Source organism: Pipistrellus hanaki (assembly GCF_964339955.1).
Source record: "Pipistrellus hanaki genome assembly, chromosome: 1".
In the NCBI taxonomy this organism is placed as follows: Eukaryota; Metazoa; Chordata; class Mammalia; order Chiroptera; family Vespertilionidae; genus Pipistrellus; species Pipistrellus hanaki.
Window position 1 is genome coordinate 210,141,216 of NC_140503.1, and position 21,072 is coordinate 210,162,287.

Here is a 21,072-nt window from a genome sequence, read left to right on the forward strand (position 1 = left end):
GGATCTGTCCTGGGGCCGGAGGCGGTTGGTCGCCTGCTGCTGCTGGTGAGGGTCCTCATTCCTGGTGGTGTCCTCTGCCCCTCCCCTGGGGGTGAAGCCAGCCCGCATCAGGGCTTCCGTCGGGGGTGGGGGCAGCTCTGGCTCCCTCAGCATTCTTTGTGGCCCTGAGCCGCGTTTGCCCAGAGGGAGGGGAACCCATCCTGCTGGGTTCTGGTCATGGAGCGGCCGCCACAGTGTGTGTGAGAGCCAGGGCTGGGGTCATCGGAGGCTGCCCACCACCCGCCTTTTCAAAACGCCAGCTTTTGGCTTTGTTCATCCTCTCCAACACGGGGTTTTCTTTCTATTTTTCTCTAAAATATACTTATTTCGGAGAGGGAGAGATAGAAACACGAATGAGAGTTATGCCTCTGCTTGCCCCACACTGGGGATGGAGCCGGCCACCCGGACCTTTGGCCTGACCCAGAATTGAACCGTGACCTCCTGGTTCCTAGGCTGACGCTCAACCCCTGAGCCGCAGTGGCTGGGCCATATTTTCTTAGATGAGCACCAAGTGAGGGGTTAAAAGCATTGACACCTAGTTCTCCACATCCTTTATGGATCCCCGACTTTCTCACTGACATGAATTATTAAAACAGACAACAGGAATGACTTCGGGATGGTCCACCTGTTCCACAGAACTGACACAGCCCAGTGCTCGCCCCTTCCGAGCATGAGGGCCTCCCCCGGCTGCCGGGTCCTCCTCATCCTCATTCCGGAGCGGAGCACCTGCCTTGGGGCCAGGGCCCGCCGGACCTCTGGACGGAAGCACGGGCGGGAGGTGATGCCAGGCAGACCGGGGCGGGGAGCTCTTTTCGGCCACACCCGGCCACCTCCCGGGACGCCCCCTCCCCGCCCCCCAGGGCAGGCCCCGGAAACCCGGGCTCTGCCTTCGGTCTGGGAGCTGGTTTCCAGCGCTGAGCTCACCGGGGCCCAGGGAGCTCGCCGGGCGCCTCCATCCGGGCTGCCCGTACCTAGGGAGGTAGGTGTGCGGGGCGGGCGTGTGTTGGGTGCAACCGGAAGGAGGAAGCATGGAGCCCGGGCCTGGCAGATGCTGGTGCGGGGCCGAGGCGGGCGTGGGCAGACCGGCCCCGGGCGGGGCGGGAGGGGCGGGCGGGCGCGGTCTGCAGCCGCCCGCGTGGTGCTGCGCGGTGCCCGCGCCGGGAAACAGGAGGCCGCTGGGCCGGAAGCCCCGCCCGCGTGCGCGCGCGCGCGCCTGTCCCCGCCCGCCCGGTGGAGCGGCTGCTGGCGCGGCGCGGCGCGGCTCGGACGGCGGCGCCGGGGCGCAGGCGAGCGGGCGGAGCAGCGGACGGCGCCCAGGCCGCCCCAGGCGCCGGGCTCGCGGCGGAGCGCGCCGGACTCGTCGGGGCCCGCGGCCGCCCGCGCCTTTCAATGGGCAGCTCGCACTTGCTCAACAAGGGCCTGCCGCTCGGTAAGGCCGCGCGCGCGCATTTCCGGCCGCGGGGGCGGGGCGGCGGGCGGGGCCGCGGCTTTGTGTGCGAGTGCGCGTGCGCGCCGGCGTGCGCGCGCCGGCGGCCGGGGGGCGGGGCGGGGCCGGGGCGCGCCGAGCGCGTGCGCGTGCTGCTGCGTGGGCGTGCGCGTGCGCCGGCGCCGCCCTCCCGCCCGCCACCGCGCAGGTGACACAAAGGGGCGCGGGTCCTCGACCTTCCAGCCCCCGGCCCAGCCGCCCCCGGCCTTCTGGCTCCGAGGTTCACAGTCCCCGGCCTGTCGGGTCCCCCGATCCCGGCTCCCCCAGACCCTCGGGGCCCGCACCCGCCTGGCCTCAGGTCCCGGTGTCCGCCCCCAAACGGTAGCTCCCACCTCCCAGGTCCCGGGTGTCCACCCCCTGGCCTCAGATCAGACCCTGAGGTCCGGGCCTCAGACCTGAGATGCCAGACCCCAGCGTGTGCCCCGGGGCCGGGGCCGGCCAGAGGCTCTGGGCCCTTCGCTGCCCGGGGGCCGGCCGTGTCTGTCACTCCCCGCGGTGACTGCCCTGGGCTTAGCGGCCCCGGGAGGCCACCGGAGTGGAATGACTGATTAACTGCAAACAAATTGCTCTGCAGAAAAGGAAAGTAACTGTTCTGGCCCAGGGGGTCTGTGGCCCTGCGGGGGCTCCTCCAGCCTGTTTGCTGCCCTGGATGCTGGGCTGCTTGGAAGGTTGCAACCCTCAAAACGGAGGTTTTTTTCTGAGCAACAGGTGCCCGGGCGCCTTGCCCTCCAGCCCGGCGGTCCCAGTGGGATGTTTTATAGCCGGCCCTGTGCTGCCATTGGGGTGTTTTTGTCCATTTATAAAGACGTCCAGCTCGTGGCCCTCGGCGGGCACAGCCTGCAGCCGCTGCAGGCGCACAGGTGGAGGTGGGCACGGCCCTGCAGCCGGGGGCACCGCCAGAACTTTGCAAACCGCAGGCCCTCCCCGAGCCGATGTTTCCACCTTAATAATTCAAGAGCTTTGGACCCAGCTATGTTGGCACCTTCCCCCTTCGCGTTGGAAGGTGTCGGGAACGGGCCTCTGCGGGGGCTCCAGGCCACGCTGGGGGGCCCGAGCTCGGGGCTGAGGGGTTGCAGGCGGGCTGGGGAGGGCCCTGGGTGGCGGCGGCCCGCTGGCAGCCGCCTCCCTGCCCTGCCGACTCCCGGAGGCCATCTTGCACTCCAGTCCTGGTCGACTCCCCGCCTGCCCGGCTGGGGCCTCCTCCCGGGAAGGGCGGGCGGGCGTGGCGGGAGCGGCCGCCTGCCGGCCTTGGGGTCTGCGGCTTCCTCGCCCCGCCCCACCCCGCCCTCTCGGCCTGCGGGGTCGGCTCCGGCGGAGGAGGGAGGAGGGAGGGGCTGCCACCACACCTGAGCCGGAGGGAGGCCTCGGAGCTTTGTTCGGCGGGCGCCCAGCCCGGCTCTCCCTGCTCGCAGCAGCCAGGGGCCCGGAGCCGGCTGTAAGCTGGCAGTTCTGGAGCAGCCAGCCCCTGGCGCGGAGCCAGCCCTCGGCGATGACCTCTGCGATTGGCCGGGGTCAGGGCAGATTCACCAGATTCACTTCCTCAGGCCCGGCGGGCAGGCCGGCGGGCGGGCGGGCGGGCGGGCGTGAGGAGGGCCTGCTGGTGCCGAGCGCTCCGGGTGGTGGAGGGTCAGAGGGTCAGCTGCCGGCACATGAGGGCTGAGGGCCTGGACCGCCGAGGGCCACTTCTCTTCAAAGCAGCGGCTTCCTCTGCATGGAAATGCACTTGGCTTTGGGAAGCTGGCATCGGGCTGAGGGCACTGCCGCCTGCCCCCTGCGTGGTGGCATCCGGGACTGTCCTCTGCAGGCAGAGAGCACGGCTCCGCAGGAGAGGCGCGTGGGGTTCAGAGCCGGTCTGGCCGCGGCTCCCCACAGCCCAGGCCCAGAGCAGGGCCTCCGTGGGAATGTCCGCACGCAGCCGGGCAGTGCGGCCCCTGTGCTGGCCAAGACCCCGCTGGTCGGTCCTGGGGCCCCGGTGCCAGGGCCAACGCTGTGAGGCACGCGTCCTGTGCCAGCTCCCCGAGCACCCAGCCTGCTGGGCCGCGAGCACCCGTGCCGGGTGTCCTCACTGTGGGCAGCCGGCCCAGCCCTGCCCTGCCGTCCATGCAGGTGGGGTAACCACACCACACCTCCGGCTGCCCCCCAGGTCAGGACCTCCCCACGCCAGGGCTCACCTCTTCCAGAAGCTCAGCCTCCGCCCCTCAGGCCCCTCGGCCTCCCGAGAGGAAACCCCTCTTCCTACAGAGCCGGGGACAACAGGGGGCCCTTGGTGCTGTTTCTGTCTGTCATTCTGGGGGGTCGCCGCACCGTGCCAGGGCGGGGGCTGGGCGCGGAGGGCGGGTGGCCCCCTGGTGGGGCCGGGCAGCACTGCAGCCAGGGGGGCTGTGCTGTGGACGGGCTTGGTGTGTCCGTGGTGACTGGTGGGTGCGCCGTGGCGGAGGCGGTGACCACGGCGTTCTGGATCCGTGCGAGTCCTCAGCCCTCGGGTCTCCCTGCAGCGGGTGCATGGGGGCGCCCTGTGCTCTCCCAGGAGCCCCGTGTTCTCACCTCCGGGATCTGAGCGAGGGGCCGAGCAGAGGGGCTGGGTTCGGGGCGGAAAGGAGCTGGGCGTTGGGGTCCGAGTTCCGGGTGAGCTTCCAGAGGGCTCGGCGCCTCCTGTGACGGCGTGTGCCAGCTGCACCGCCCTTCCTGAGAGCGCCGTGCAGTGCAGGCCCGGCCGCCGGGCAGCGGGCAGCAGCACCTGGCCTGAGGGTGCGCCATCCCGTCCCCGACACACCCCTCCCTGCTCCGCCTTCTCAGGTGAACGGCCCAGGCCGAGGTGGCGGTGGGCGGGGGGGGGGGGGGGTGGGGGGGGGGCGGAGGAGGTGGTGGGCGGGGGGGGGTGGGCGGAGGTGGTGGTGGGCGGAGGTGGTGGTGGGCGGGGGGGGGGGTGTGTGTGGGCGGAGGAGGTGGTGGGCGGGGGGGGGGGGCGGAGGTGGGGGTGGGCGGAGGTGGGGGTGGGCGGGGGGGGTGGGCGGAGGTGGCGGGGGGGGGGCGGAGGAGGTGGTGGGCGGGGGGGGGTGGGCGGAGGTGGGGGTGGGCGGAGGTGGGGGTGGGCGGAGGTGGGGGTGGGCGGAGGTGGTGGTGGGCGGTGGTGGGCGGTGGTGGGCGGAGGTGGGGGTGGGCGGAGGTGGGGGTGGGCGGAGGTGGGGGTGGGCGGAGGTGGTGGTGGGCGGTGGTGGGCGGTGGTGGGCGGAGGTGGGGGTGGGCGGAGGTGGGGGTGGGCGGGGGGGTGGGCGGAGGTGGGGGTGGGCGGTGGTGGGCGGTGGTGGGCGGAGGTGGGGGTGGGCGGAGGTGGGGGTGGGCGGAGGTGGGGGTGGGCGGGGGGGGGGGCGGAGGTGGGGGTGGGCGGGGGGGGTGGGCGGAGGTGGCGGGGGGGGGGGCGGAGGAGGTGGTGGGCGGGGGGGGGTGGGCGGAGGTGGGGGTGGGCGGAGGTGGGGGTGGGCGGAGGTGGGGGTGGGCGGAGGTGGGGGTGGGCGGAGGTGGGGGTGGGCGGAGGTGGGGGTGGGCGGAGGTGGGGGTGGGCGGAGGTGGGGGTGGGCGGTGGTGGGCGGAGGTGGGGGTGGGCGGAGGTGGGGGTGGGCGGAGGTGGGGGTGGGCGGTGGTGGGCGGAGGTGGGGGTGGGCGGAGGTGGGGGTGGGCGGTGGTGGGCGGAGGTGGGGGTGGGCGGAGGTGGGGGGGGGCGGAGGTGGGGGTGGGCGGAGGTGGGGGGGGCGGAGGTGGGGGGGGGTGGGCGGAGGAGGTGGTGAGCGGTGGTGGTCAGAGGCCTGCCTGCGCTGCGGCTGGCGATGCCGCGTGTGGTGCTGGGTCAGTTGCCGTCGGCCGTCCCTCTGGCCGGGCTGCTGCGGTGTGCTGGGCTGTGCTGTGGGGAGCAGGCCGCCTGTCCTGGACGCCTGCCGCGGTCACCTTTCTGAGCCACGGGCTGCAGGAGTGGGCGTGTCACAGCCCCGGAGCCGAATCTGGCCGTGGGACGGGTCAGCAGGCGAAGGCAGGGGTTGTGGGAACTCGCTCCCCTCAGGCACGGAGGCAGGAGCAGAGGTGCCTGTGTGGGGGGCAGGTGTGTGGACATCCTGGCTGTGAGCCAGCACAACCCGTGTCCCGGGGTGAACGCCGAGGCGAGGGGGGAAGGAGGAAGGAAGGCCCAAGGGAAGAGAAGGGGCTGGGGTTCCGGGTGCTGGGACGTGCAGGTGCAGCCGGGCCGAGGGCACTCTGACAGCCCTCCCCCCGCCCGTCTGTGAGGGGAGAGGGAGGGGGACAGGGCAGCCCGGCCAGGGCAGTCTCCTGCCTGAGCCCTGGGCAGCCTGGGCAACCTGAGGTGACCCGTCCGTGCTCCCGTTGGCCTGAGGCCGAGAGCACCGTCGCTGCCTGGGAGGTGCGCTGGGCACCGGCCACCCCCTCCCCACCACGGACCGACCAGTGCCGGGGGCGGGCTGTCCCTGTACGGCCCGCACGCCGAGCCGGGGACCCGCGGCCCCAGCCGCTCGGTGGCCAGCCTGGGCAGAGCAGAGCTTCCTCGATGCCGCTCTCAGGAGAGGTGGGGGGCACGGGGGCCACAGGGCGGGACGCCCGAGCACCGCGCGGGTTCACTCCGAGGGCGGGAGGACCCTCGGACGGCACCGGGCTGAGCCCTGGGCCCCTCGGAGGCAGGCCTGGGCCCCTCGGAGGGGACGGGGCTCGCTGCCCGGAGGGGGCGCTGCCTGTTTGGAACGAGCTCGTGGCAGCTGGGTGGCCGGGAGCGAGAGGAGGTGGAGGCCTTTGGGGTCTGGGGAGCCCCTCCTGCAGGGCAGTCCCACCGCGGGCAGAGCCACCGCAGGCCGCCTGGCTGAGGGACGCTCAGGCCTGGTGTCCCCAGGAAGCCAGCTGGGCCGCTGAGACCGGGCCGGGCTCCACCCTGCTGGCCATCCGGGCCCCGGCCTCGCCCCTGGCGCCGTCCACAGCGTCCTCTGTGAGGTCAGGGCTGGGGCGAGACTGGTGTCCTGTGCTGCCCGTGGGGCGGCTGCGGTGGCTGCCCCCGGGGCGCTTTATGCGGGAAGTGAAAGGGCCCGGCGTTCGCAGTGGAAAACTCGTTCCCGTGTTCTAGTCGCGCGTCACAAAGCCCACCCCCAGTGAGCGGTGGAGGGCCCTCCTCGGGGAGCTGTCGGTCACGGAGCCGCGGTCCACGCCGCGTGGGCGTGGCGGGGCCGCGGCCGGCCTGGCCCGTGCAGAGCTGATGGCGGTGAGAGGGACCGGCAGGGACGGGCTCTGCGGCCACAGCTGAGGGTCAGCCCGGTGGAGCCGGTGCAGCCAGGAGCCAGGATCCGGTGGGGGGCGGCGGCCTGCGTGGACCCGTGTGCCCAGCCCCCTCCGCCCCGGGAGCCTGCGTGCGGCCGCGATGCGGGTCGTGGCTCTCAGCCCCACAGAGCGAATGGGGGGAGATCCTTCCGGACGCGAGGCCCGGGCAGCCTCCTGGGCGGTCCCGGCCTGGCTGCCCGGGGCCCCCTGCGCTGCCACACGGCTGCTGTGGTCCATGCCCACCTGTGTCCCGGCCCTGTCGGTCACCCTGCACGTGCCCAGGCCGGAACCTCCTCGCGCTGGTCCCTGCGGGGAGCCTCTGCCCTCAGGCCTGGCCACCGTCTGAGCGCCGTCCCTGGCTGCCCGGAGGCCAGTGGTGCATGTGCTGGCCCGGGACCCCCCCCACAGGCTGGCTGTGGGAAGCTGGCATCCCGGCTGGGGCTGCACTGCCCCTCCCAGGGCCTGAGGCAGAAGCTTCGGAACTGGCTGCAGACCGGCCCGCCTCCTGGGCTGCGGGCACTGGCTCCGGCGGGCAGAGCTCTGTGGCCGGTGCAGGGAGGGGACGTCGGCCGGACGCAGGCAGGCCTCTCTCGGCCACTCCCTCGCCGGCGTCGGGCCCGCCCCAGCGGGTGGCCCGGCCCGGCTCCCCGGGGTCGCGCCGTCTGAGGCCCGGGCGCTCGGCAGCGCTAACGTGTCTCTTGTGTTTGATTTTTAGTCAGACTCTGAGCCGGGCGGGCGCCCGTGGCTGCCGTGGACCCGGAGCTCGAGCTTTGGTTCGAGAGGTTAAAGACGTGGGATGAGCATCCAGTGACAGGACCAGGTCTGCCCGGGGACGGAAGATAAACGTGTTGAAAGTCGAATTCATGGTCGTGGAAGCCCAGCCCATTTTAGGCAATGTCAGGTTGGTAGGAGAGCCGGAGTGGAGGCCGTGCACGCCCCTCCCCGCCAGGGCGCTGCGCCTGGGGGCGTCGTCCGTCCGTCCGTCCGTCCGCCCGCCCGCCCGCACGCCCGCCGGTGCCGCGGGCCTGCACCCCCCACGCGGCGTCAGAGGACGTGGGGGCTCCTGTACGGGATGGCACCGCCGCCGTGTTAGCTGCGTGTTTGCTGCCGTGCTCGGCGGGGTGTGTGTGTGTGTGTGTGTGTGTGTGTACTCAGACTGGAGGGGGGGGTGGGGGTGGGGGGTGGGGGTGGTCCTGGGGCCGATGGAGGCCTGCAGTTCCGCCCGGCAGGCGGGCGCCGCGTTTGCTCTGGTGTCTGTGGCCTCGGTGTGGGTGAGGGTCTCCTGCTGAGCCCCGTACCTGCACCACCTTGATGGTTCCATTCCTCCCCCCCCCCCCCACACACACAGGTACAGGCTCACACACACACACATACACGCTCACACACACAGGTACACGCTCACTCACATGTACTCCCCACACACATACACACGCTCACACACTCACACACAGGTACACGCTCACACACACATGTACTCCCCCCCACACACACATACACGCTCACACACACGTACTCCCCACACACACGCTCACACACACGTACTCCCCCACACGTACGCGCTCACACACACATACACAACACACATGTAACACACAACACACACACGCATGTACATGTGTACACACACACACACACACACACACACACGGCCGTGGCCAGGAGCCCTGGCGCTGGGCGAGGGCAGTCTGCTTCCCTTGAGTCAGGTCGGGCTGCGGGGTCAGAGTGTGCAGGGTCCTGACGTGGGATGAGGGCCCTGCACGTGTGGGTGGTTGTTGTGTGGACCTGCTGGACGTGGAAGCAGGCGCTGGCCACGCCACGTGGAAACGGCAGTGGGAACCTAGTTCTCCCGAAACGAAGGTGGAGCCGGGCGAGCTGGGGCGTGGCTCTCTGCTGCTGGGCGGCGGGGACCGGAGGCGGTGGGCGGGGAGGCGGTGGGCGGGGACCCGGAGGCGGTGGTCTGGGGACCGGAGGTGGTGGGCAGGGAGGCGGTGGGCAGGGGGACCCGGAGGCAGTGGTTGGTGGTCGGGGGACCCGGAGGCGTGGGCGGGCCTTGCAGACCCCACACGGGGCCGCTGGCCAGGTCTCGGCACGTCCACATCTTTGCTGTCTGTGAAGGCGGTGGGTGGGCAGCACCCGCGGCAGCAGTGGCGTGCTGGGCGGTGTGGCAGTGGGCTGGCATGGTCACCCCCTCCCGCTGCTCCTGAGCCCCGGGCGCTGGCCCGTGCGGTGGGTTCCTGCCAGTCCCCGCGAGGGGCCGGGTGCCAGCACGCACGGGCACGGGGAGCCGTTCCCCACAGGCCCAGAGCGAGGCCCCGCCGCCTCACCTTCGGGAGAGGGTCCCCGTGTCCACCCGTCTGCCTGGGCACCAGGGGCAGCCAGGCCGCAGCCTGAGGCAGAAAGGAAACGTGTCCCAGTGCCACGTGGAGACCACCCCGCCGCCCGGCCCCCGCGCCTGGCTGGCCCCCCGCCGGCCCGGCCCCCGCGCCTGGCTGTGCCCCCCGCCGGCCCCGGCCCCCGCGCCTGGCTGTCCCCCCCCCCCCCCCCCGCCGGCCCCGGCCCCCACCCCTGGCTGTCCCCCCCCCCCCGGCCCCCCCTGCCGGCCCCGGGCCCCGCCCCTGGCTGTGCCCCCCGCCGGCCCCGGCCCCCGCGCCTGGCTGTCCCCCCCCCCCCCCCCCCGCCGGCCCCGGCCCCCACCCCTGGCTGCCTGTCCCCCCCCCCCCCCCCGCCGGCCCGGCCCCCACCCCTGGCTGTGCCCCCCGCCGGCCCCGGCCCCCGTGCCTGGCTGTCCCCCCCCCCGTCCCCCCTCGCCGGTCCCAGGCCCCCGCGCCTGGCTGTCCCCCCCCCCCGTCCCCCCCTGCCGGCCCCGGGCCCCGCCCCTGGCTGTCCCCCCCGCGGGTCCACTCACCAGTGGTCTGTCAGCGAGGGGTCCTTTTCCCACTGGTTTCCGCTCAGTCTGAGGGGCGCGCGTCCCCAGGATGGTGGCGGGCTGGGGGTGGCGGCGTGGGGGTGGCCGGGCCGAGCGGAGGCTGAGCACCGTGTCTGTCGTTGCAGGCGTCCGACCCCCGATCATGAACGGGCCCCTGCACCCCCGGCCCCTGGTGGCCCTGCTGGACGGCCGGGACTGCACGGTGGAGATGCCCATCCTGAAGGACGTGGCCACGGTGGCCTTCTGTGACGCGCAGTCCACGCAGGAGATCCACGAGAAGGTACACGTGGGCTCGGCGGGACCGGACGGGCAGGAAGCGGAGAGGGCCTCACTCCGAGGAGCTCCCGTCCTCTCCGTCCAGCAGCTTTGCCAGCGGGCGGAGCTGGGCTGTGGGCCCGGGGCCCGGCAGCCGGCGGCGGGCGGTGGGCCGCGGTGGTGTCTGCTGGGGTCCCCCGGAAGGGAAGTGGGTTAACCCGGTTTTCTGTTTGTAGTCCCGGCTAAGACCTTCAGAACCACCTTCCCACTGAGACAGGCGGGAACTGGACACGGTTTTAGAAGAGCAGCATCCCAGAGCCGGTCCATGGGAGGGCCGGGCCTGGTGTGGCCGGCAGGCTGCTGCTCTGGGAGAGGCGGCTGCGGGCGCCGGCTCCTGCCGGGCCTCCGTCTGGGTCAGGCCTGAGAAGGACGCGGCGGAACCCAGCAGCCTCCACCCCGCACGAGCTGTGAGCTCGGCCGCAGGCCGCCGGCTCCTGCCCAGCCGAGGCTGCCGCCCCCGGAGGGGAGGCTGGTGGCTTCGGCCTCATGCGTCCAGGGAAACGGGCAGTGGAGGGGCTCGCTGAGCGGAGAGCCAGGCCATGAGCACAGCCAACGGGAGAGAGCGCGACCTTCCCCCGGAACTGATGACTTGGCAAGTGGCAAACGCTGCCGAGGATCTCGATCCGAAAGAGCGGCTGTGGGAGGTCCGGGGCAGGAGGCCGGACAAGGGCATGGATGGGAGAGAGAGGGCCCCGTGTGGCGTCCACACGCTCCGATCGGAGTCTCAGAACACGGTGGGCCAGACGCCTGTGGTCCCCGTTAGGCTGGGCACCTGCCTGTCACCCCCTCGGCCTCACCTTTGGCTTTTATGCCAGAGAAACAGCTCAGTGCGTGAGGTTCCCCCAGCCTGGCTTCCTCCCTCCTCCCTGAGACGCTGCAAAGGGAGCGAGCTGCCCAGAAACCAGCGACCTGCAGGAGGCGCTAGAGCCGCGGTGCTGGGGCTGAGGTCAGGTCTGAGGGGGTGCCACGCTGGTCTCTCCGGCGAGGGGATGCTGTGGGGGCAGCGGTGCCGGGGGCTGGGGGCCCACGTGACAGGAGCTGACAGGCAGTGTCTGTGTGCTGGCGGCCAGGCCTGTGTCCGTGGTGGCTGCTCCAGGGACAGGTGGTAACAGCCTGGAGCTGGGCGCACGCCCCGGGCAAGGCCGCTGGAGGTGGGCGAGGTGTCCCGAGGGAGCTGGCTGGGGGCAGGCACCCTTTGCAGCGCTGGCGACTTGTGAATCCCAAAGCTCTCAGACTGGGAAGACGTTCCTAAAAGTTCATGGGATGGGAGAGACGAAGAGGAATGGTAAAAGGCCACCAGGGTGTTCAAACACGTTTCCCGATGGATCTGAAAACTAAGACCCAGCCGCCGGCTTCTGCAGTGGTCACTGGCCAGGACCACCTCGGCCAGGGAACCCCTCCCGGGAGCCCCCCACCTGGCGGGCGGACAGACAGACAGACATCGCCTCCCAGAGGAGTGTGCTCGGACTGTCAGGGAGCACCTCAGCCAGCAGCCCGCTCGCTCGCCCGGCAGCCAGTGTGAACGGGGAGCTGGAAGGACAGTCCCCCGACGCCCAGAGGTGATGGGAGAGGAGGGAGGGGCGGCCGCCCCGGCGCCCTCTGGTGGCCACGTGCCAGCGCTGTCGGCACCGCCTTCTCCCCGCTGGAACCGCCTGGCGGCTGGCGCCTCGCCGCCCTCGGGGTGGGAATGCCCCGGCACCAGGAGCGTCACACACGCAGGCTCCCCGCCCGCCCGCCTGCACAGGTGTGGCGAGGGGGGCTGGCTGCGTGTCACTGGGTGGAGCCCTGACCCCTCCGCGGCTCAATGTCGACCTCACCCAAGTGCTGCGGAAGGAAAGGGGGTCACCCCGCGAGTTTGGGTTCTGCCAGCGGGGGGCGCTCCCGGCAAAGCCAAGGCCAGCCCAGCCACCGGTGCCTCAGAGCTGCTGGGCGCACGGATGGGACGGCTGGTGGAGATGGCACTGGGAAGGGACACAGGCGCCCGGCCCCTCTCGCCGGAGCGTGCCAGGAGGAAGGCACTGGCACGGGGGGAAGGGGGGAGGTCCAGGGAAACGCAGAACCGCGGTCGTGGCGGCCGGCGGCTGCCGGTGCTGCGCCCGTGCTGAGTGGACCGGACACTGGAACAGCCCCTCCAAGGGGACACGGAGTGGCCTCCAGTCGGGGCGAAGGCCTGGGGAGCCCTGGTGACACCGAGGGGTCCCTGACGTGTGGGCACTGAGGACCGTGAGGAGGGAGACCAGGAAGCAGTGGGTAGGAGCCATCTGATTGGACGGCAAGCAGCTGTCACATGCAGAAGTGCCGGAGGCAGAGGAGACCAGGATGTTGGCAGGGCCTGCAGCAGGAGGACCGACAGACGTGGTTGGCGATGCTCCGGGCCCTGCGACCCACAAACCAGCAGGGGACCCCCTGACCCCAGGCACTGGGGCACTGCTCACTGTGGCTCCAGGCAGCCGGGCTCTTGCAGAGAGACATCTGAAGCATCAATGCTGGGCCTGCACATGGCGGCTGGTCAAGGAACCTTCTGGAAGGCTTCAGAGGGACTGCCTGTAGATGTGGGCTCAGGAGACCGTCAAGTGGAAAGACGTCCCCGAAAGCTTATGCCCGGTGCCCACCAAACTCTGGCTTTGCCATGGTACCTGACAGCACCTGGGGAACCTGCTGCCATGGAGTGCCGGGCCCTGCTCGGAGCCTCTGCAATGGGCCCTGGTCCCGTGCCCTGGAGCTGAGGGCACCGAGCCTGCGCCTGGTGCCCGGGTAAACACAGGCCAGGACAGAGGTTGGCAAACTGGCACCGCGGTTGCCTCTCTGTTGACCAATGAGTTTGCCGACCTCTGGGCTGGGAAAAGGAGCCGGACGTGAAGAAACTTGTGAAGACACACGGGCCGGCAAGCTCCAGCTAAAACCATGGCTAGCAGTCGGCCTCCATCACCGCTCCCATTCAAACTGCCCAGCGCTGCGTGGCCGGGCGGAGGCGCCCTCCGGTGTGGCTGGCGGCTCTGTGGTTTGTGTTTGAGAACGGACACCAGGGCATGGACGCAGCCGTGCTCCCCCCGTGGCAGCGCAGGTCACGGGTCCCTCGCGGGGACCGAGCATGGTTCCGGCAGCAGTGCGGACCTCGGGATTAAGCCCGCGGGCATGCTGCGCCTCCCCTTACCTCGAGGGTGGTCTGTCTGTCCTGTCGGCGGCTGCGCCTCAGCCTGGCGAGGGCCACGTGTGCCCGCCCTCGCCCTCGTGTCTCCGAGGCCGGGCTGCTGCTCCTCAGACTCCATCGATGGGTCCACCTCCGTTTCTAGGGCGCGGCTGTGCCCGCCCACAGTGGGCACCTCCATCTGCCCACTCCACTTGTCACAGGGCCCCCTCACCAGCTCTGTGTGTCCCCCCCTCCCCCCATTCACACAGCAGAGGGGGCCGAGCCTGCCCACCCCCTCCACCCCGAGGCCTCCGCACGCTCACTGCCTCAGCTGTGCCCTCCCCACACTCCTGGTTTGTCCCTCTGCCCGTCGGCACTGGCTGCTCCTTGCTGGCACAGACCCTCCTGCACCAGGTCCGTCCTGGCACAGAGGTCTGTTGCCTGCGCTGCCTGACTTCCCCCGACCCCGGGGCCTGGGCAGGTACCCAGCAGGTCAGCCGCACACCCTCAGGGCTGCCCTGGCTCCAGGCCCCGCCGCCGGCCTTCTGTCTGCCTGGCCCACAGGTGGCCCCGGGCCGCCGCCTCCAGGGAGCTGGGTGCTGGTTGGCTGCGTGTCCAGCTACAGTGGAGGCTGTTGTGGGAGGCGGCGGGCCGTAGCCCTGCATCCCACACGTGGAAACCGGCTCCACCCGTCCACCTAACGGGTCTGTCCAGGCTCTGCTGGGTGCGCGGGCTTCTCCCTCAGCTCACGTGGCGTCTAGGAGCCCAGCAAGCTGTGCGCGGCGGGGACTCGGCCCCTGCCATCCAGAGGGCTCAGCCTGCATGGGGGGGGGGGGGGGGAGCAGCCAGGGCTCCGCCGGCCACTGTTCAGCGGCTCCGAGGTGCCCTTGCTGCAGGGCCATGGCTCTGTCCTCGGGAAGAAAAGCCCTGCCCCCAATGATGACACGGCCGGTCATACCAGTGCCCCGGCCATCCCGAGGGCCCGCCCACGCTCGGCCCTGGAGCCAGGAGATGGGACGCTGTGGGTCACCCTCCAGCATCTGGCTGCTGCCAGCGCATTTCTCCTCGACCCAGGAGGAGCCCACGGAGCTGCCCCCACAGAGGGCCCAGGGGACCTGTGCCGGCGCTGCCCCGGGGGTGTGCGCTCTGCCGGTGGTTCTGCAGGGAGAGGGGCGAGCCCTCTGGACTCCGGGGACACTGTGCCCCGGTGCTCAGCCTTCTCATCCACGCAGTGTCTGTGCCCACCTCCCTCCCAGTCCCCGTGCACCGCTCTCCTGGCTGGGGCACCTGGTCGGCTCTGGTGGCTTCCGACCCCAGCCAGCCTGCTGACGCACAGGAAGCCGGCCCGCGGTGGCCCAGCCAGGGCGGGGCTGAGGAGGTGTCCACGGCTGCTGCCACGCTGGGCCAGGCCGGCGGGGCGGCCGGGGCACTCAGGCCGCTGTCCCCCCGCAGGTGCTGAACGAGGCGGTGGGCGCGCTCATGTACCACACCATCACGCTGACGCGGGAGGACCTGGAGAAGTTCAAGGCCCTCCGGATCATTGTCCGCATCGGCAGCGGCTTCGACAACATCGACATCAAGTCGGCCGGGGACTTGGGTACGGGCCTTCTCCGCAGCGCGGTGTCCTGGGTGTGGCCCCCACTGGGCTGTGCCTGCCCTGCCGCACAGCACGCCTCCCCCGCAGCCAAGCTGGCGTCATGGGCTCCAGTGCCTCCTCGGCCTGCCGCGCCTGTACCGTCCGGGGCAGCTGGCACCCCCGGGCCGGCCGCCAGTGTGTCCTTGGGTTTCACACGTCCCCGTCCAGGAGACAGGGGAAAGGCTGTACGTGTCGTGAGTTAGGACATGCATGAGTGTGTACACGTGTGACTCCATGCACACACATGCACATGACACAGCGAAGCGGATTTGATGTGGACGGTACCATGCAGCACAGCCAGGGAGGTGCAGCCACACCAAGCAGACTGAGGCCGAGCTGCACCTCTGGTGTCTGGTGTTGGCCCCCCCCCCCCGTGCAGCGGGGGGGGCCTCACAGGCCTGGGTCCCTGCTGACCTTCCCTAGGCAGTGTCTCCGGGAGGCGCCTCGGTGGGGCTGTGGCCTGGACTGTCCTGTCCCTGCGCATCGGCCCTCAGTCACCATCTCACAGCTGGGCTGACCCTCAGCAGGGAGTCTGGGCACACCCTGCTGTCATGTGCAGGCCGGGCCTGGGGATGCGGAAGTCCGGGACCTGCTCCCCCTTTGCCGGGGGGCGGCCGGGCAGCTTCTTCCCACCCGGCCTCCCTGCGCCCCTCCTGCTTTCCCAGGGAGCTGGGGTGCGGCCCTTCCTGGTCCTCCTGCAGCTGTTTGTTACTGGGCCCAACCCAGCATGGGCCTCGTCAGGAGACGGGGACGAGGGGTGCGCCATGCGTTGGTGGGACGGGGGTGAGGGCCAGGGCTCACGCTGGGCCCACAGGCGTCGGCGAGGCTCCGTGGAGAGAAGTGGGGGCGAGGCAGAAGCTTGAGGCAGCTCACTTTGCAGGGTCACTCTGCTGCTGAGGGGCCCGTCAGGCTGGCGGTCAGGGAGGGGGGGGGGGGAGTGGCCATGGGGGCTGTGGGGGATGAGAGGATGGGCCCTTCCCTCCAAAGTGAAGCCTCCATTGGCCCGGGAGCCGGGAAGACAGGAGCAAGGCTTGTAGGCGTGTGGCTGTGGGGCTGGTTCCAGATTCTTCCCTGACCTTGACCCCTTCCCGGAGGTGGAGCAGGTGGTCCAGCCAGGACCCAGGCGTCCAGTTGTCCCGTCTCTTCCATCGGCCCCGGGGGCGGCTTCCCACCGGGTGTTTGTCTGTGGCCTCTGGGTGGCCTTGGCGTGACCTTGGCCACTCACGCGTGGAGCACGGGATGCCATGTGACCACCCAGCATGTCTTGTGTCCCCAGGCATCGCTGTCTGCAATGTGCCGGCAGCATCCGTGGAGGAGACGGCCGACTCCACCATGTGCCACATCCTCAACCTGTACCGCAGGACCACCTGGCTGCACCAGGCGCTGCGGGAAGGCACTCGCGTCCAGAGCGTCGAGCAGATCCGGGAAGTGGCTTCCGGAGCCGCCAGGATCCGTGGCGAGACCTTGGGCATCATTGGACTAGGTGAGTCGGCCTCTGCCCCACCCTCCATGTGGGCTCGGCGGACGGTGAGGTCCCCACCGAGAGGTGAGGGGTGCAGGGGCTCCGCCCCGAGGCTGTGCGGGCCTCTGTGCCCAGGGACACCAGCCACGGGCTCTGCAGACATCACCCAGGGGCCCACAATCACGCACACTCACGCTCACCTGCTGCCCTCCCTGCTGTGTGATGCTGAGGACGTGGCCCTCAGGCGGGCCAGGTGGCCCCGAGGTCCCTTTGCCACGTTGCCCACCAGGGCCTGTCCCCAGCGGCTGTGGGGGAGGCAGGTGTTCCCGCTGACATACCGTCCCTCATTCACCCTCGGCTCATCCGTGGCCCCTGTCCCGGGTGGGTGGCGTCTGGCCCAGCACATGGGGGCAGGCTGGACCCACGGCCCGCCCCGTGGGCTGCCCCCACTGAGCGTCTGTGCTCCCGGGGGCTGCCTCCAGCCCTTTCCTGAGCCCACCCCCTGCATGGCCCGGGGGTCCCCGGTGACTGACGGGGCCCCATGCTCAGAAGCCCCGGAGCCGAGGCCTGCCGCACGCTGAGCGTGTGCGCAGAGCGGGCGGAGCGGGGCCTGGCCGAGGTGACGCCGCTCTCCCCGCAGGCCGCGTCGGGCAGGCGGTGGCGCTGAGGGCCAAGGCCTTTGGCTTCAACGTGCTCTTCTACGACCCCTACCTGCCGGACGGCACCGAGCGGGCCCTGGGGCTGCAGAGGGTGAACACCCTGCAGGACCTGCTGTTCCACAGCGACTGCGTGAGCCTGCACTGCGGCCTCAACGAGCACAACCACCACCTGGTCAACGACTTCACCGTCAAGCAGGTGGGCGGGGCGGGGCGGGGGCAGAGTCAGGCGGAGCCAGGGGAGGGGCGGTCGGCCTGCTCGCCAGCACAGGGCCTGCAGAGTTGGACAGAGGGCTCCTGCTGGCTGCCCTCCCCCCACCCCGTTCGGTCCCAGGGCCAGTGCCCTCCTCTGCTCCTGGTGCCGCTGGGAAGCTGGCCGCATAGGCTGCTTTGGGCTCCCCACCAGGAGCCCCTGAAAGCCCGTGACCTGTGGCAGGTGTGAAGCCGCTGAGCTTTGGGTGCCAAGTCCCCGGCAAATGGGGTGGGCACGGCCACCGGAGGGACTTGGAGCCGCCTGAGGTTGAGGCTTACCTCACAGAAGTGTTGGCACTGGGCGGCTCCCAGTGTCGCCGTGTGTCCTGAGCTGCCCTGTGCCCCGAGGACTGGGAACCAGGCCACTCCCACAGCGGCCTCCGGCCAGCCCGGGGAGCCAGGACCACCAGGCCCAGCCCAGGCCCTCACGGCAGAGCCCGCGGCCGGTGGCCCGCCTGGGAAGTGCCCTCCCGCCAGCCGCGGGCAGCGAGGCGGCTGCGAGCTTGCTCTGGCGTTGGGTGTCTTCCAGATGCGACAAGGGGCCTTCCTGGTGAACACGGCCCGCGGGGGCCTGGTGGACGAGAAGGCGCTGGCGCAGGCCCTGAAGGAGGGGCGGATCCGGGGCGCGGCGCTGGACGTGCACGAGTCCGAGCCCTTCAGGTGAGCCCCCTCCCCCGCCGGCACGCTCCCTGGTGCGGGCCCTCGCTGGTGGCAGCACCGTGACGGGCCGCAGCCTCCAGCAGCCAGCCCTCCACAGACGGGCGTAACTGGGCTCGTGCCCAGCCCACCGCCCCTTCCAGGAGGACCTTCCCCAGGCCCGGCCCGGTCTCGGCGGGCGGCGGCCAGCACAGGCCTGGGCCAGGACTGCTCTCAGGGCCTGCACCTGCTGAGGGGTGGGCTCAGACCTGCACTTCCTGTGGACGCCCAGGGCATGGTGTGATGGTTGCCCAGGTGTGCGAGGTGGCCACCCCCCACGTGGCAATGTTCAGAGCTCACAGCCGAGAAGCCAGTCTGAGGCCGCAGGCCAGCCTGGTGGGTGGTGCCAGGAGGGCCCCGGGTCCGAGCCAGAAGCTCCCGGGACCAGTGCTCCCTCCAGGCGAGGCCCCTCCCCGATGGTGGGAGCCATGGACAGGTCTGAGTGCCTTGAGGACCGGGTCTGACGAGGGGGCCAGGCTGTGGATCTGACTGCGCTGTGCTGTCCTAGCTTCAGCCAGGGCCCCCTGAAGGACGCCCCGAACCTGATCTGCACCCCCCACGCGGCCTGGTACAGCGAGCAGGCGTCCATCGAGATGCGCGAGGAGGCGGCCCGGGAGATCCGGAGAGCCATCACAGGTGGGCGGGGGGCGCCAGCAGGGCCGGGGAGGGCACCTCCACTCTCACCCTTCCAGCTGAGCCCGTCCTGTGCTGGCCCCGGGCGGGGAGAGCGGCCCGCCCTGGGGGACATCAGGGCCGAGGCTGGGGAGGCAGCCCGGTCGGTCTTCCCTCTGGGCGAGCACGTGCGGCCCAGGCCTCTCCCGCGCCGCCCTATGACCCTCCTTGCGGTCACCCCTGGGTTCAGCAGAGCGTAAGTCAGAGGACACGTGTCAGCCTGGGCTGGGCCTGAGCTGCTCTCCGAAAGCCCCAGGCCTAGCCCATGGGGTGGGGTGGCCCTGCCAGGCCGACAGGACCCGTGCTGGGGGGAGCGGGGGGGAGGGAGGCATGGGGGGAGACCCGTGTTCTCCACCGAGCTGCCTCTCCCGGGGCCCCCAGCGGCCGCTGTGTAACACGGATGCCGCCCTCCCGTGCCCCTGCCGCCCAGGCCGGGTCCCCGACAGCCTGAAGAACTGCGTCAACAAGGACCACCTGGCCGCCGCCGCCCCCTGGGCCAGCATGGACCCGGCCGTCGTGCACCCCGAGCTCAACGGGGCCGCCTACAGGTGAGCGGGCGGAGGGGGCCGTGGTCAGGGACGGTTCTCAGGGGAGAGGGGCTCAGCCTGGGCTCTGGCCTGGATGTCTGCTCCCGGGCCCAGTGGGCCCAAAGGTCAGGAGCCAGAGCCTGAGCAGGGGCCTCAGGCGGTGGGAACAAGACCATGTAGGTGGAGGCCATGCTGGGAGCAGGGTCCAGGGTACGGGGAGGCGGAGGGGGTCAGGATACGGGGAGGCGGAGAGGGCCAGGGCGGGGTACGGGGAGGCGGAGGGGGCCAGGGCGGGTCCTCCCAGCAGACAGTGTGGGCGCAGCGCCTGCCCTGCCCCTGGGCTCACGGTGGCCTCCTCCTCTCCTAGCAGGTACCCCCCGGGCGTGGTGGGCGTGGCTCCCAGCGGCATCCCGGCTGCCGTGGAAGGCATTGTCCCCAGCGCCATGTCCCTGTCCCACGGCCTGCCCCCCGTGTCCCACCCGCCCCACGCCCCTTCTCCCGGCCAAACCGTCAAGCCCGAGGCGGATAGAGACCATCCGAGCGACCAGTTGTAGCGGGCGGAGCTCGCAGCCTCGGAGCCGGAGCCGGAGCCGGGCCTCGGACAGGCGCCGCGGAGGAGGCGCCGTGGATGGCGGCGGCACTCCAGACTGTCCGGGCGCCCACAGCCGGAGGTGGCGCCGGCCTCCCTGCTGACCAGTCCCGTCCTGGGCCCGTGCTGCCCCGTGTTTTGCGTCCTCGTTAAGCAAAAGAAGTTAGTAGTTAATTCTATCATGAATGTCCTGTCTGTGTGCAGCCTTTAGAACATCACCAAGGATTTGTTTGCTTAGCTGTCACCGCCGGCCGAGGGCGTCAGCAGCCCTCGATCGCTCCTTCTCCGCGGAACGTGCAGTTGGCAAACCTCTCAGGACTATGGATCCTCCCCGTCTTTCTTTCTACGCCACAGTGCATTGTTTTTCTATCCGCTTGTCTTACTTTAGAATAATTTAGAGAAACAAACCAAGGCTGTTTTTCCTAATTTTGGCATGAACCCCTGTTCCAAATGCAGCAGCACCGCGGACCAGCGGAGGCGGGCGGGAGCCGCAGTGCCGGCCTCGGCGCGGCGCCCGGCCTTGGCGGTGCCGTCCTGCTGATGTGGTAGGCTAGCAGTACTTTGGTTAAAATCATGTTCGTGACTGTAACCATTTGTATGAATTATTTTAAAGAAATAAAAGTCCCAGAAAGAGCCGGCACGCCAGCTTCTACTTCAGTGGCTCTCCTAGGACCCTGAGTCCAGTGCTGGCTCTGGGCCAGGGGCGGGGTGGGCAGCCCTGGGACACTGCAGGGCCGGGTCCCCACCCTTGTGCGAGGGAGCCTCCTGCCTGGGCACGGCTGCGGAGGGGCTGCCAGCGGGCAGAGGGGGCGGAGCTCCAGCCTGGCCAGTGGGTTCACCTGCTCTCACGGCAGCTGGTTCTGGAGCAGCTCAAGGCGAGTCCATGTCTCTCCTGCTGTCAGTCGGAGCGGAGCCTGTGCATGTGGCAGCACCCTCACCTCTGAGCCCACCCTGTACCCCATGGCCTCAGGATGCCCCGAGCCCCGTGTGGCCCTGCACCCACTCCGCCCCTGACCTCTGCCCTGTGCGCCAGTGCGGCCTGGGTTTGTGCTCCCTCACCCACCGGACGGGCCGGGCCGTCCTTCGCTGGCGGTTCCTCCCAGCCGTCACCCCTGCCCTAGCTGCGGGGCACCGGTCGGGAGGCCCGCCTTTCGCAGGCGCCGGAGCTCCCTGGGCAGGTGTCGGGCTGAGACTGCAGAGGCCTGGCCACCCTGCTCAGGGCACGGCGTCCCCGAGAGCAGCGTGGACCCCGGTGCTGGCGTGAAGAGCGGTTCCCCGGGCCTGGTGCAGTGGTGCCGGCCCCCCTCCATCAGGCTGCCTCTGGTCATCCAAGGAACTCAGCAGCCATTGCCTCAGCTCCGCCCCTCAATGTGGGTGCT

General features: G+C 70.8%; 1 protein-coding gene across 10 annotated transcripts; it reads left to right on the plus strand.

Moving 5' to 3' along the window:
- The first annotated feature begins 904 nt into the window (after nucleotides 1-904).
- Nucleotides 905-20,331, plus strand: CTBP1 (C-terminal binding protein 1). 10 transcript variants are annotated; one of them, XM_084878435.1, is made up of 10 exons: nucleotides 915-1,018; nucleotides 7,552-7,733; nucleotides 9,884-10,038; nucleotides 14,656-14,800; nucleotides 16,116-16,322; nucleotides 16,942-17,156; nucleotides 17,739-17,869; nucleotides 18,414-18,541; nucleotides 19,008-19,125; nucleotides 19,472-20,331. In XM_084878435.1, exons 2-10 carry the CDS (start codon nucleotides 7,727-7,729, stop codon nucleotides 19,656-19,658), a joined length of 1,293 nt encoding a protein of 430 aa, XP_084734561.1. In that variant the 5' UTR covers nucleotides 915-1,018; nucleotides 7,552-7,726; the 3' UTR covers nucleotides 19,659-20,331. The 10 variants fall into 10 exon arrangements, with proteins under 10 accessions (XP_084734557.1, XP_084734561.1, XP_084734565.1 ...); XM_084878439.1 differs by having other exon boundaries at nucleotides 920-1,018; nucleotides 7,548-7,733; nucleotides 19,475-20,331; XM_084878436.1 differs by having other exon boundaries at nucleotides 922-1,018; nucleotides 7,548-7,733.
- Nucleotides 20,332-21,072: the final 741 nt, after the last annotated feature.